The sequence below is a fragment of the Ambystoma mexicanum genome, chromosome 3p (genome assembly GCF_040938575.1).
Source record: "Ambystoma mexicanum isolate Mex_15411 chromosome 3p, UKY_AmexF1_1, whole genome shotgun sequence".
Classification (NCBI taxonomy): Eukaryota; Metazoa; Chordata; class Amphibia; order Caudata; family Ambystomatidae; genus Ambystoma; species Ambystoma mexicanum.
Window position 1 is genome coordinate 990071123 of NC_090925.1, and position 14873 is coordinate 990085995.

The window sequence follows — 14873 nt, forward strand, 5'->3', positions numbered from 1 at the left end:
TTTTCCTTGCTTTGGGGCTTGCTCCTGGGGAATCCTCGCTCTCGGTGTCTTACAACCCCACAATGTGGCCTCCAGAGGAGCTTGTTCTTATTTGCACAAGAAGAAGAAGGATAAGAAGGGAAGTGAAAAGAAGAAGATCCGAAAAAGAAATAAGACAGATCCACAAGACAGCTCTACAGAAGTACAAAGTGAGTAGGAAGGGAGGGAAGATTCCTCAGAGTCTGATACAAAACCATAAGAATCGCAAAAGACCACAACTGACCATGGCTGCGGGCAGCATATAGATTCCTGCCAGCACAATGACAAACCCTGCACACATCCACTGGAGTAAGCCCAGCAGCGTTGATGTTCGAAATACCAATACAAGCCGAACTACCACAACACCCGAGCTGGGTGAACCCCGACCCAGACATACCATTCATGGAAGAGAGGCGAGCCAGGTGGAATGAGAAAGAGAGTCAAGCCCGCCATGCACAACACAGGGAACTGCAGCTGGGGGATACAGTGCTGGTGAGGACCAGAGCGCCCCAGAAGAAAATGACTCTGACATACGAATCACACCCCTGGACAGTACAGAACACCAACCACAGCATGGTAACAGCCACCAGAGGGACAGAAGTGGTGACGTGGAACATGTCCCATTTCAGAAAGGTTCAGGCGACACTGGAAAGAGCACCCGGATACAAGGACAGCGAGTGGAGATCCTCCAGTAGATCCTGAGATGCCCGCAAGAGCGAATGAGAGTGCATCCATGCAAAGGGACTCAGAGCCAGTTTCTACTCAAGGACAAGACCCCCCGGCCGCAAACCTCCACAAGGCAGAACCGCCCGAGAGAACACACTCAAGGTATCATCTCTGAGAGAGACCCCAGCCATCGTCCCGATTACACGGATGTGTGCTTCAAGGGATCTACCATCGAAAGGATGTAGATGAGAGCCAGTAAGAGATGTTGTTACGAAATGTTATGTTGGTCAAGCATTCTAAGTTTGGGAGGAATATGGTGTAGCCAGGCTGGACCCAATCAGGTAGGCGAGGGGAGACCTGAGCCACGTGACACGGGCGGAATAAAGATTCGCCCGGAAGAGCTTCATTCCGGCGCGAGCAACAGGAATAGTGAGTTGAGCATATTTTTTGCTCTGTGCGTGTGGGAGAACGAGCGAGATGGATGAATCTTACCTGACCTCCTAAAACACACTGGACGTCTGTAAAGCTAATATCACAATCACTAACACTGCCGCTGCTGCTCAGCACAACATTCTGAAAATGTGTCCTTTTCATACTAACCACTCTACAAAAACTCTAATCTCCACTCTCATGATGAGCAAACCTGACTACTGCTCAAGCCTACTCCTTAGCCTGCCTCTCTGCTCCTTCCTCCTCATAGAGAAAGTACTCAACTTTGCTACTCGCACTATCTGCAACCTACCAATATTCTCCCCGAGTTCTACCTACCGGCACCCTGCTGATTGGCTCGCCATGCATAACCATTCTCTTTTCAAGTACATTCTCTTATTCTACAAAGCTATGAACAGTCTTACTCCTCAATATCTGTCTGTATCTCAGTTTACTCACCATCTCGTTCCTTCCGATCCTCCTCTGCACTCAACCTCACCGTCTGATACCCTTCCTGTGCCTCCTCTCGTTTATGCTCATTCTCCTTCTCCTTTAGCCACCATTGCTCTGGACCCGATATGCTAACTGGAAACACTCACGCCCTTTGCAATATGCCACCGCGTATGTTGCAGGTGCGATGACGTGTCCATCATTGGGATGGTCAGGAAGTAAAAGGAAGTCAGATGCTAAAATCGCTGCGTCACAACATTCTGTTCTTTTGAGCAGATGCTTCTCCTATGTGTAATTCCCTTGCTTACCTGTATTCTGATTTCTCTAAGCTTGCATTCTAGTCCACTCCTTTCCTCACTCTTGCCCTGTAGTTTCTTCCTGGTTCACTATTTTCTGCCCTTGTTCCTGGTCTCCCTGCAATTATTACATCTATTATTACATCTATTGCTGTTTCTGTAGACACTTGGACTGGAGTTCCACCATTCCCTCGTGTCAAGAGCGCCTTGTGGAGGTTTTTTCTGGTATCCAGTTTTCCTCCACTGAACTTTCCTTGCCAATCCGGATTGTTACCTCGGCTGGAGTGTTTTCTCTGGTCTCTCTAGCTGGGGTGGCTTCTGGGATGGACAGGCCTTACCTCTATCAATCTCAGCGGAGTAAGAAACAAGAGGTAAGACTTGTTGGTGACACTCTCTTTCACAGAAACCCACTGCCCATGACAATCAAAGCCAGAATAACTGTTTGAAGCACTTGCCCCCTTAGGTTAATGTTACTCCTCTAAGTCACCTCTTTGCTTATGTATTTTCAGTTTGTTTTTCCCCTGGTTTATGTACCACATTTTTAACTCTTCATAAACTGGCTCACCACTTCTCATCTTTGTGCTATTGTATAGACACCCTTCGTGGAAATGCATCCACAATCTGTAAATGTGTTACTGTAAGTCATTTGTGATCGAAATTGACATCACTGTTCCTCAAATGAATACAAATACATTTATTATCAAAATGAACTTCAGCAGCTTCCTAGAGTGTATGAATATTTTCCGGAGGGCTCTAGCGGACCAACGCTGCCTAGAGGTTCTAGCAGAGTTCAATAAATACATACCACAAAGTTAATTAAAGTTAATTCTTTTTTCCTAGGCAGCATAGTGACAAGCCTTCATAAAAGCCAGTCGTTCTTCAAGAACCCATGGTCTTGATACCCATTTATTTTTTATTTATGTTTATGTTTATTGAATTTATATAGCGCTTTAAGCTTTACGCTTTAAGCTTTATATTTATTGGGTATTTATAATGCACCTAAACACAATGGCGCAAAACAGAGAATTTTTTTTTGCCAAAAACAAAAAATGTATTTGAAAGAAATGACGATGGAAAGAAAGGAGCGGGGACAGAGGGGTGAATTAAGTAGAAAAGAAATCAAACAAAGATAAAAGAGCACAAACGGAAGGTGGCAGATGGGTAATGCTGTGAAAAAGTAATGAGGAAAAAATACAACAAAAACATGGCGAAAACAATGAAACAAAAAAAACGATAGGACAAAAAAATGGTTGAACGAAAAAAACACGAGGCAAGAAAAATAATGATGTTTGAAAGAAAAAAAACAATAAAAAAAGTGGGGCAAAAGACAACAGGATACCAACAAACTAGGGGAAAGAAAAGAGAGTAGATGAAAGACAAACAGTGCAGAAGGGGAAAACAATAAAAAATAACAGTAAATAAAACTAAAAGATGAAATGAGAAAGATGAAAATGAGGATGGCCAATGTATAGTTAACCCTCATAGCCCTCAATATAGTAGCATAATATCATTTTTGTGTGGGCGCGGTCTGTTTCGTGCTTCACTTTGTTGCAGGTTGGGCTTCTTTTCCCAGGTTACCGGGCTTCTGGTTAGCTCTGGCAGCGCAGCTTTTGTGGAGGCCTGACAGGTGCACTGTATATTCTCGGGATGGCGGCAGAGAAGGACCCCGGCCAAGAGAGCAACCTGGGCGCCTATTCGCCAGTGGATTACATGAGCATCACCAGCTTCCCGCGGTTGCCCGAGGACGATGCGGTTGGTGGTGATAGCGGGCTCCGCTGCCGCAAGGAGGAGGACGCCTTCCTGGTCGAAGGCGACACTGGTGGGTGTAGATGGGGAGCGGTCCACAATGAAAGCACCTCCACCGTGGAGTGGGCAATTATTGTATGCTGTTTGGAAATAGCGATCTTTTGCATGTTCTCGTAGACATTGGCTGCTCGCTTAGCATCCTTTATACAGGTACCTATCCTCGCCACACGCACCTCCTAAATCCGTCCCATATTTACATTTGTGTCCAATGGCGAACCACCGACATCCAAAATACACCCACCAACCTACTTTACATACTCATACTCGTTCATTCCCATCTGCCATTTGCGTACAGGTGCGCCCCTATGTACCACATGCGTAATCATAATTCATCGTGTTTGCTGCTGCTACCTACCCATGTTCATACCAATCATTCTTTTAATAGGCGACCCCTCAAGCCAATAAAACCAAGCAGTGATGCTCTATTGAGCTTTCTTTTTTGTATACTTCTCCCTAAAGAGACTGTAAGTTTTAATGCATGGTAGAAAATGCTAGGTGTTTTGAAATAATCTACCACCAAATTCTGACCGCGACATCTGCGTATGCCCTCAGCTACAACCCCCCATAGCAATCTCAAAAACGTTGTAATGCTGAGGTTATGAATTCCATGGTTAACCGTTAGATGAAACTCTGATTTCAATGTCGATAGCTATTGTCTTGGGAGGATAGCTCAGCCGCAACGTGCTCTCTTTGGAAGCAAGACGACACGGAGCACCACAGTTTCAATCCCTGTTACGCACTTAGAAATCTCTGGGTATTGTGGTGTTGTCACCTTACCCATGTCACGTGGACATGGACACATGGGAACGGGAGGAGCGCGCCAAGGGAGCGGGAGCTCAGTTCCAGTTAGGGTTCGTTATAATAATGATGTGTTGTACCACATCTCCGGCCTCTGCCTCTTATGTGTATGCCTGAGTGCGTGACTGGCCTGTGGCAAGATAAGTGGGTCCACGGCCATCTCACATTGGCGACGAAGCGGGATTCCTGCCAGAACCAGCTTTTCCCTCCTGAGGACACCAGCGCCCGTGGCTGCGAGAAAGGGCGCCACTCGAGCTGCGTGCTGTCGGCTCCGGGAACGGGGTCAGACAAGGAAGAAAAGGTGGGTGGGAGCCCATCAGCTGGCCACACATCCCACAACATTCGGGCGGTAAGAGGGACATCTCCTGCCGACAGCAACGAAACACACCAGCGGGTAACAGCGAGAAGGCTCCCTGCTGAAACAGCACTTCCGGGCGAGCAGAGAACGCCTTCTCCCGCCAACGGCAACAAATAAAACCAGTGGGTAGGAGCGGGGAAGCTCCCCACTGCGATGCACATCCGGGCGGTCGGAGAAGGACACTGTTCTCCTGCCAAGCGCGGCAGGCACCAAGAAAAAGAGAGATAAAAAACGCTCTCCAGCCGCCGCATTCCACCGCTGGCAGTGCAGCACGCCCCACAGCCACGGAGGCACAGGAAAGTTGTGATACTGCCCCAATCACGGCAAAGACTGGTTAGTGCACCAGTTTTGTTTCACGTGACACAATCATCAGACATCCACCTGGAACAGGGCCTGTCCAGGTCTCCTGAACACATAGGATTCCCACCTGTCCATCAAATCCAGAACTCAGTGGAACAAAACAGGCCCACCAAGAAACCTGAAGAGACACCATCGCACACAAGGTCAGTCTGAAAACAAAGAGACCGGCAAATAGCAACCCCACCTGTCCAGCGCAATGTCAGAAAATGATTTTCTGACGGTACCATTAACACCGGCCGGAACACTTCAGCCCAAAATGTCAGACAGCTTACTAACTCAATTGCCCACGGACTTCGACCTCAACGACACCCGCACCCTGGGCCCACGGTGGAAAAGGTGGTTGAGGGATTTAGAGGTATGCCTAAAAGCGGTGGGCCCAATTGATGATGACAAGAAGCACAGCCTACTTAACCTTTGCCATTGTAGATGAACTCCCGGAAAGTGACACTGACACTTACACAGGCCTGAAGACAATACTCACAGACGATTTCACACCACATAAAAATGTGGATTACGATCAACACATTTTCCACACCACCAAACAAAACAAAGGTGAGACCATGTATGCTTTCGTGATGTGTTTGAGACTCAAGATGAAGCACTGTGACTTTAACTGATATTCCAACCATGAGGCATTACGCTCACAGATTATAGTCTGATGTGAGAGTGCAGACCTAAGGAAACGACTGCTGCAGAAGCCCAGGAGTCTGGAAGAGAACTTACGCATGGCTCGTTCGGATGCTGCTTTGGCGTCATAGGTAGAAGGGCTGGACGACATCAAGATCACTCATGGAAAGCAGGAATGCGTCAACAGATTGGAAGGGCCCTCAAAAGGCAGCACCAAGCCCTTCTGCTACAGCTGCGGTCATGAATGCCCGCAAGAAGGACAATGCCCAGCCATGGGCCAGCAGTGTTCTGCCTGTGTGGGGGGAAAACAACTACAGAGCAGTATGTCTCATATACCGCAGCAAAATACGAGGCGCAGGTAGGCGCGGACGACCGGGACCAGAAAGATAGCAAAGTTTGTAAAGTCCACCCCGCTCCACGGGCTGATCATATGACATCATGTACCCGCAGATACAAGGACGACCAGCCAGACAAAAGAAGGGAACAGACCTCAAGTGACTGGAGAGACAACAAACCCATAACATACAGACCAAGGAGACGACCCAGGAGATACGTCAGATGCTTAGTGGAACAATCACAGTCAGAGAGCGCCTCGGGAGCATCGTCGGATGACAGCGCCAGAAGAGGTGAGAAACCCAAGGAAGAGCCATGGAAAAAGGGATACCTGTATGCTCTAGGCAATCCTGCAGCCAAGGGGCACAGTCCCACTCTGATCATACAAGTCAACAAGACAGCAGCAGAATTTTTGGTGGACACCAGCCTCCGTAAATGTCATAAGTGAAGAAGTATACAATAATATACCACATGCCCCAAGTCTACAACCAGCCAAAGCACTCATATTCCCCTACGGCTCAAAGACACCTCTAGCCTGCAAGGGGTTCTTTACAGCATCGTGCAGCTACAAAGGTCAAGCCAAAGACATCCCTATGCATGTGCTGGAGGCTGCTAATGAAAGCGGATGCATTCTGAGCTACAGGGCAGCAATTGAAATGGGCCTCATCCACATTCGTTATAGACTCATGGGGCACAAATACCTGGATCCTAGCGCAAACATTGAACACGTATTTCCAGCACTCTTCAAAGGCTTGGGAAATGAAAAGGCCGCCAAATAGAACTGCACATTGACACCAGAGTCATTCCCGTGGGACAGCACTACAGGGGCATCCCTATAAACATACAAAAACAGGTCAAAAATGAACTGAACAAATTACTGGAGGCTGATATCATTGAGCCAGCAGAAGGACCAACACCCTGGGTGTCCCCCATAGTACCGGTACCCAAAAAGGACTCGTCAGACATCTGCATATGCGTAGACATGCGACGGCCAAATGAAGCCATCATGAGAGAGCGTCACCAAGCACCACGCATCACTGACATGGTGCACCTCCTCAACGGAGCCACCATCTTCTCAAAATTAGACCTCAACAAAGGGTACCATTAATTGGAACTCCACAAAACGTCCCATTATATCACCACATTCGCCACCCACCTGGGTTTATACAGAGACAAACGGCTCAGCTTTGGGGTTTCATCTGCGGAGGACATTTTTCAATCGGAGATCCACAATGTGATTAAACATATACCAAACTGTCGGAACTACAGTGACGATATCCTTGTCTTTGGTCAGACCCAAGAACAGCACGACAATACACTTATGCGAGTGTGCATGGCCCTCGAGGAGACTCGACTCACCCTAAATAAGGACAAATGTGAGTTTAGAAAAAAGACACTTTGTTTCTTTGGCCACATTTTTTCCGCAAAAGGAATGACACCTGACCCAGAAAATGTCAGCGCCCTCACGGAAGCAGAACCACCATTCTCCACGACCGACCTTAGATCATTTTTAGGATTAGTGAGCTACTGCACACGATACATAAAAGACTGCGACGGTGAGTGAACCCCTCAGGACACTCGCAAAACTCAACTCGGAGTTCAAGTGTTCTGAGAAGTGCCAGCAAGCATTCCAGATCATAAAGGATTGCATCGCGGATGCCAAGAACATGGCATACTTCGACCAGGGAAAGCCACGGAACTGATAGTGGACGCAAGCCCAGTCGGCCTCGGGGCCATCTTGACCCAACTAGACGAGAGAGACAACCAATCCAAGCACATTGTGTCCTGTGCTAGCAGGGGTTTGTCTAAGATCGTGCAAGCCTACCCGCAGGCCGAGAAGGAAGGTCTGGGCCTGTGAACATTTCCACTTTTGTACAGGAAGCCGTTCACAATAGTCACAGACCACCAGGCTTTGCTGTTCATTTACGGAAACCCTCAGGCAAAAATGCTGCCACGGATAGCAAGGTGGGCCTTAAGACTACAAGACTACCACTTCAACATCATTCACAGGCCAGGGAAGGATCACAACCTCACAGACTTCCTTTCAAGACACCCAAACAAGGAATGCAGGGCAATCCCGTCCATCGCGGATCAGTACATCAGATATGTAATACAAGGAAACCCACCAAAAGGCCTCGACTCGCAGCAGATAGTTCAGGAATCCAACGCAGATCAAGGACTACAGATCATCCTGAGGGGTCTAGAGACCGGACACTGGAAGCAAGCGCGAACATTGATGGAATGCACAGGAGAAGACACTAAACAAGACATCACCTGTCCCTTGACCGTCAAAGAGGAACTCACCAAGTCCGAGTGAAGTTTTGCTGCTCAAAGGCACCAAACTAGTGATTCCCTCGCAGTTTAAGACAAAAGGTCCTGCAACTGGCACATGAAGGACACATGGGCATAGTGTCCACAAAAAGGATGCTGAGGCAGCGACTATGGTTCCCTCATCTTGACTACCAGGTGGAGGAACTACTGAAAAACTGCCCCATGTATGCAGTAATAAATCCTCAAACCAGAACCACTCTGCATGACCACACTACCAGAAGGGGCTTGGGAAGAAATCGCTGTAGACTACTTTGGACCACTGGAAGGGGGAGAACACATAATAGTGATAATCAACGAATACTCTAGATTCCCAGACATTCAAATAATGCCATCCACATCAGCCCATCACACCATCCCTGTCCTGGACAATATGTTCGCCATCTATGGCATGCCCATGTTAGGCAGAAACCTGGGCAGTTCCCTTAGGGACCACTTCAAAAAGTTTAAGACTACAGGTGTTAGCAGTAAACCCAATTGGTAGCAGTCTGTACCACCCAGATTTACCTGGTAGCTGTGACTGAACAGTCAGACTTCTCTCAAGAAGAGTTAGGCAATATATAGAGTATACACAATAGGGCTAAAAATACAGTAGTACAAGCAAACACTGACCAGAGCTTTGGTATAAAAGTATATAATTATTTATTTAAAAACACACTTGTAAAAATACACTGGCACTAATATGTCAAGCAAGTTCAAACACAGTCACTAGAAACATATACACCTCCCTAATTAATTATTTGACAAGTCTAGGTTAATACACCACGTATTTAGCAAAACAGAGGTGAGCGTGTAACCATAGATGGCACTCCAATAATTATTTTAAAAAGGGAGAGAAAAGGCAGAAATAGGAAAAACACACAATACCAACACTTTTAAAGAACCACAGCAAGTCAAGAAAGGCAGGGTCTACTGTAGAGCAAAAAGTTCATAGGCCAGGCCCACTCTTGGTGAGAGCAAGGCAGAATGTGCCCAAGATCACACAGTGGAAATGCACTAAAAGTCTTTGCAGGAAAGTCAAAAAGAGGTTGGATCAAGTTAGAAAGGTAATGTTAACAGGTTTGAGGTCACCCCAGGATAGAGAGTCAAGGATTTTCTGGACACCTTGGACGGTCTGTTGAAAGGGAGACCAGGCGGGACACAGTACCTGAAATGGGGAGACAGCTCCAGTGGGGGCAGTTGTTCCTGGCAGCGGGTGCAAGTCGGTGCTTCGTCCAGGGGAAGAAAAGATCTCGACGTGGAGGAAAGCTGGAGGTCGTTGCACTGCCAGGGAAGAAACCAGCCGCAGAGTTTTCTGGTTAAAAGGTACTACGCTTTTATTCGCGTTAGTGGTGAAGCGTGGCTATCCGGCCGCCGGGGTGCTTGGCAGCGGCGATTCGACCACGAGACGATCCAGGAAGGCGAAAAAGGCAAACTGGTTGGTCCCACCAGCTCAAAGGGAAGAAGACTCTCCTTGAAGAAGATCTTCTCTGTCGTCGGGACAGTGGTGAGTTTCGTACAGCAGGGCTCCACCGGTGGTGTCGTCGTCGTAGATGGCTCAGCTTCTCCCCTCTTCGGATTCTTTAGGTCCTGTGGCGACTTCTGAAGTTCCAGTTCCCAAAGCCCTGCTTTTATGCAGAAAACCCCCATTCATCAGCCCAGCTGTCACTCAAACATGCGGCTCACCACTGGGCTAATCACACAAGAGTGCGACTTGAGTTGCCAAGGCAACTCAGTCCAGGGTGCCTATTCCCCCTCCCACACATCCTGTAGACCCAGACAGAGTGGCACCACTTTTGGAGGCTTTCTCTGCAGAAGCCCGCCATAAGTGGAACAAAGGGCTCGACTTGGGTTGGAGTTACAGAGGCGAACACAAACGCCATTTTAAAACTGAGTCCTGGCAAAAAGACCCAACCAGGGAATAAATATTAAATAAATAACCCGGCGGTATCTTTAACATTGCACCAAAAAAGTGGTCTGTTTCAAATGAATGGGAAAATCCCATAGGAAATATTCTGGTGGAATTTTTCGCGTGGTAACCACTGCCACCAGCCAGAAACTCGACCAGGGGGGACTGGACAGTGCCCCCTTGAAAAACAGACCCAGGGGCAATCGAATTACCCCTACCAGTACTTCCACAATATGATGGTTTGTACTGGTTCTGTTCACAATTTAAGACTAGTAAAGTCAATGGTGACTTTACATGCCTTGGGAGACAGTAGTCAGTCCCAGGGTATGGAGTCTATGTTTGGGGGTCACTATGACACCCCTGTGTTACTGCACTGAGGGTGCTGTGTAACACACTTAACAAAAACACATGAAGCCCTATGGAGTAAAAGACCCCATAGCCCATAATACACATTACAAAGTCAAAGGACATTCTCAAATCATGCCTAAGAGTGGGATAAAAGAGTCTCACTCTTAGCAGGAGAAAAAAATAAACCCCAAAAATCCAGCAAAGCTGCTGGGGGACTCACTAAGTTTGGGAAATTAGCCTTTACAGAGAATTCTCCCTAACAGCCCAAGATTGTGAAAAAGGACAATGGGCCTCCATTCACGGGGCAGGACTTCAAGACATTTGCGGAGTACATGGGTTTCCACCACTGAAAAATAACACCTTTGTGGCCTCAAGCAAACAGCACTGTGGAGCGCTTCATGAGCAACATCAAGCGCACCACTCAAATCGCTTGACTCACAGGTGAACCTTTGCTTTGGAGAAGATGCTGTGTCAGCTAATGAGAGACTATAGAAATACCCCACACAGCACCACCGGGAAGACACCATCTGAAGTAATGTTTGGGAGAAACATAAGAACCCGGCTCCCTCACATAACGCCGGAAGACGAAAGTTAAAGTGGCGACCAGGAGGTGCGAGAGCAAGATTCTCAGAGGAAGGCCGAAATGAAGAGGGAATTGGACCTGAAGAGAAGAGCCAAGGAAAATGACCTTGAGCCAGGGGATGTTGTGATTGCAAGACAAAACTAAAGTCGTAAGAGCATGGCCGCTTTTGACGAAGAACCCCTCACGGTCGTTTAAGTGAAGGGATCCCTCATCACTGCTGAAGGTGACTGGAAAACTACCACAAGGAACTACTCACATTTCCGGCGGATGGCTGGAATTGTGCCCATCACCAATCCCAGCTCACCCACTCACTTTACAGAATGGGATGCATCCTATGAAGGGGACAGAGAAGACTCCAGCTCCAAAACATCGCCCTGGCCGCCTCAGAGATGTAATGAGCAGACAGACCAGTGACCCCAAAGAGCATGTAAGAAGCCTCACTGGCTCATCAAAGAAATGAACTAGAGTGGGACTTCATGTTTAGTATCGGGTGGAGGGGTGGTGTCGTCACCTTACCCATGTCACATGGGGAGGGACATGGACACACAGGAAGGCGAGGAGCGTGCCAAGGGCGCGAGAGCTCAGTTCCAGTTAGGGTTCGTTATAATAAAGACGTGTTGTACCACATCTCCGGTCTCCACCTCTTATGTGAATGCCTGAGTGTGTGACTGGCCCCCAGCAAGATAAGTAGGTCCACAGCCATCTCACAGGTATTAATTATAAAAAACCTATCATATCTATGTAGCTTTGGCAATCATTAGAATAATAACTCAACGTAATGATTGTTAAACTGTATTAACATCTTTTTTTTTTTTAAATGTAGACCGAGCTTATCTAGTGTCCGGACATTATAATCTCATTGAAACACTATGTGGAGGGTGAAATATTATATTGATGCGTTTACTTATTTATTTGTATACAGTAATAAAACTTTTACAAATATCAATAATAAAAATACATATACTAAAACATGAATAGTTAATAAGCAAAATATCACAATATACGGTTACAAATTTCATTACAATACCTTAATGTCTAACTTTACATGCTCATCTTAACTAATAATTAAATTACATCCACGTCAATTGTCGGCACTATATTTCATTAAAATACATCCAAATACTCACATCCAAGATTAATAGTATTCATTCCCAATTAACAATTTCATCAATCTTGTTAATCTTAATATAATAAAACTGTAGAACTGTAAAAACTCAGTTTACATGTTAAAATGTTCCTGTATCAGGGCACCCCGGCTGATTGTGTGTCGTCCTCGTCCCCTCCCCCGGCCTCCCCCCTGGTCTGCTGTCATTAACACCCAGCATTGCCCATGGTAAATACACTCGGCAACAATTTCTGGATAATTTTCCACAAGTGGTATAAAGCAAAGTGTGGCCTTTGGCATTCCGTGTTTAAGCAGTATGACCAAAAATTATCCGTTTGTATAAACTCAAGATTATGCACAAAGCACCCAAAGATCTGTGCACTTGCAGGTGCCAATCTCAGACACTCTGTAAACAAGTGTCTTGCAGTTTCTAAAATACTCTCACTTTTACATATCCAACATGTTTGTTCTTTACGAAGAATATTGTAGCACGGTCCAACCTTAAACGGAAACATTCTCAGAGCTGGTCTTGGACAACACTAATATATATCTTTGCGCCTTAAGATATATATGGGTGACACACACCACTTCCTCATGTGAACTTGGACTATACAAATGATCATAATTGTTAGTCCATTCCCACGAGCACAACTTCTTTTTGAATATCTGTTTTAAGACTGTAATGCTAGTGCCTCGGCTAAAATCGGGGCTTCAAGCAATTTTTCAAACCATTTCCCATCCCAGCTATCAAAATCCTTACTTACAGCTTTCAAAGAACTGCCAGAAGTATTTGCCAATAGAGATAGAAGTTCACATTGTGGGGAGGAGTTCATTTTAAGATATAAAACTCCCTACCTTGTGCATTGAAGCCTGTTCCTTCAATGACAACATGCCTAGCTCCGGTCTAATATATTCGATAGGCATAGACCGTGCCAGCCCCAGTACAGTTTTCCAAAAGTAACTCTCTACTCTATCTAGCCACTGCATGTCTTGCATAGCCAGTGCTTCCAGATCATATAAAATCATGTGACTAAAACACTGCTTATAAAATACCAGCATCCCTTCTGAGTATCCAGCAGTCTGGTATGCAAATTTCCGTATAAGATTAGCTAATTGTTTTGCCTTGAGTCTTTTTGTTTCCTTAATATTAACATATGCTCTAAATGAGCTCATCTCGAGGCCAAGGTATGGATATGGATCCACCTACGCTATGACTCCTATACTTGTAGCTAAAACGGGCATTTTGTGGTTTTAGCTCCTACAACCATCAGCTTGGTTTTATCCAAGTTAATTATTATGTAATTGCCAATCGTATAGTCGATGAGTTTTCCTACCTTTTGATTACACTAAAAGTATAATTAAACAAAACAAGATCATCCGCATATAGCATGCATGGTAAAAGTCGAGCACCAATTTAGGAGAACAGCCTAGCTTTTATGTAAATATTAGCGGGAGGTCCGCCGTATAAATCCAATAAAGTAGGGGCACCAACGTGCACCCCTGCTTAACCCCTGCGCTAGTATAAACAGCCGCTGATGCCCCCCCCCTTTGTCGTCCAACCTGACTTGTACCGATGTATCATGGTGCAGACCTTTGAGAATGTTAAGCAGCCACACCGGGCATCCCCCGCACTCCATTTTAGCCCACCGCTTTTGCCTACTCACCCGGTCAAAGGCTGCCCGAAAATCCACAAATATGGTGTATAAAGGCTTTCCCCCTGTGTCTGTGGCATCCCTATACAAAGTATCCATCCCTCTAAGAATATGTGCTGTGCTGCATCCAGGCCTAAATCCTGTTTGGGCAAAGTTCAAGACACTTACGTCATCAACCCATTTTTGTACGGCAGCAAGAACATATGACCCAAATATTTTTCCTGTTGAATCCAAAAAAGAAAGCCTATAGTTCTCTGGTGCAGAACGCACACCTTTATTATAGACTGACGCACTTATCGCTTGTTGCCAAGTTCTATGGATGCTTTGTGTAGTACAGACCCTCTCAAATAAGTTGTACAATATTTTTGTCCACATTCCAGGGTTCATCTTGAGCACAATATTAGCCAGCCCATTAGATCCAGTTGCTCTAGAGTTATTTAATCTCAGGATCTTTTCCTCAAAAATACCCTCATTTATCTTCATCTGCCGAACCCTGCATGCAGAAACTTGGTGAAGACGAAAATATCACCCACACCATTAGTATTCTTAATATAATCTACCCATACGTTTTCCTGAATGGGATTAAGGGTCCTAAATTAATTAACAGATTTTACTGTATTTAGTTGCCGCCCTTAGTTTTTCTTACTAAGGACCCCTATCATTTCTTGCCAGTGTTGATTTCGTAGAGAACATTTCCATCATTTACACCATCCCCTATACGCGTTCTTAAGCATAATTATTTTGGTTTTCTTAATGTCCCAGGGCAAGGTAGAAACCCTTATCCTTTTTATCTCCCTGCACATGACACGTTTAGCGTCCCTAACCGCA

At 46.0% G+C, this 14873-nt stretch overlaps 1 protein-coding gene across 2 annotated transcripts in view; it reads left to right on the plus strand.

Annotated features, from left to right (window-relative positions):
- The first annotated feature begins 3390 nt into the window (after positions 1 to 3390).
- GGT7 (gamma-glutamyltransferase 7) overlaps positions 3391 to 14873 on the plus strand; it is a 1549331-nt gene continuing 1537848 nt past the window's right edge. The window contains exon 1 of one of the 2 annotated variants that reach the window (XM_069652281.1): positions 3391 to 3678. In XM_069652281.1, coding sequence (XP_069508382.1) covers positions 3507 to 3678 — 172 coding nt within the window. In that variant the 5' untranslated portion in view covers positions 3391 to 3506. The remainder of the gene's footprint in view (positions 3679 to 14873) is intronic. The other variant, XM_069652282.1, reaches the window with a different exon arrangement.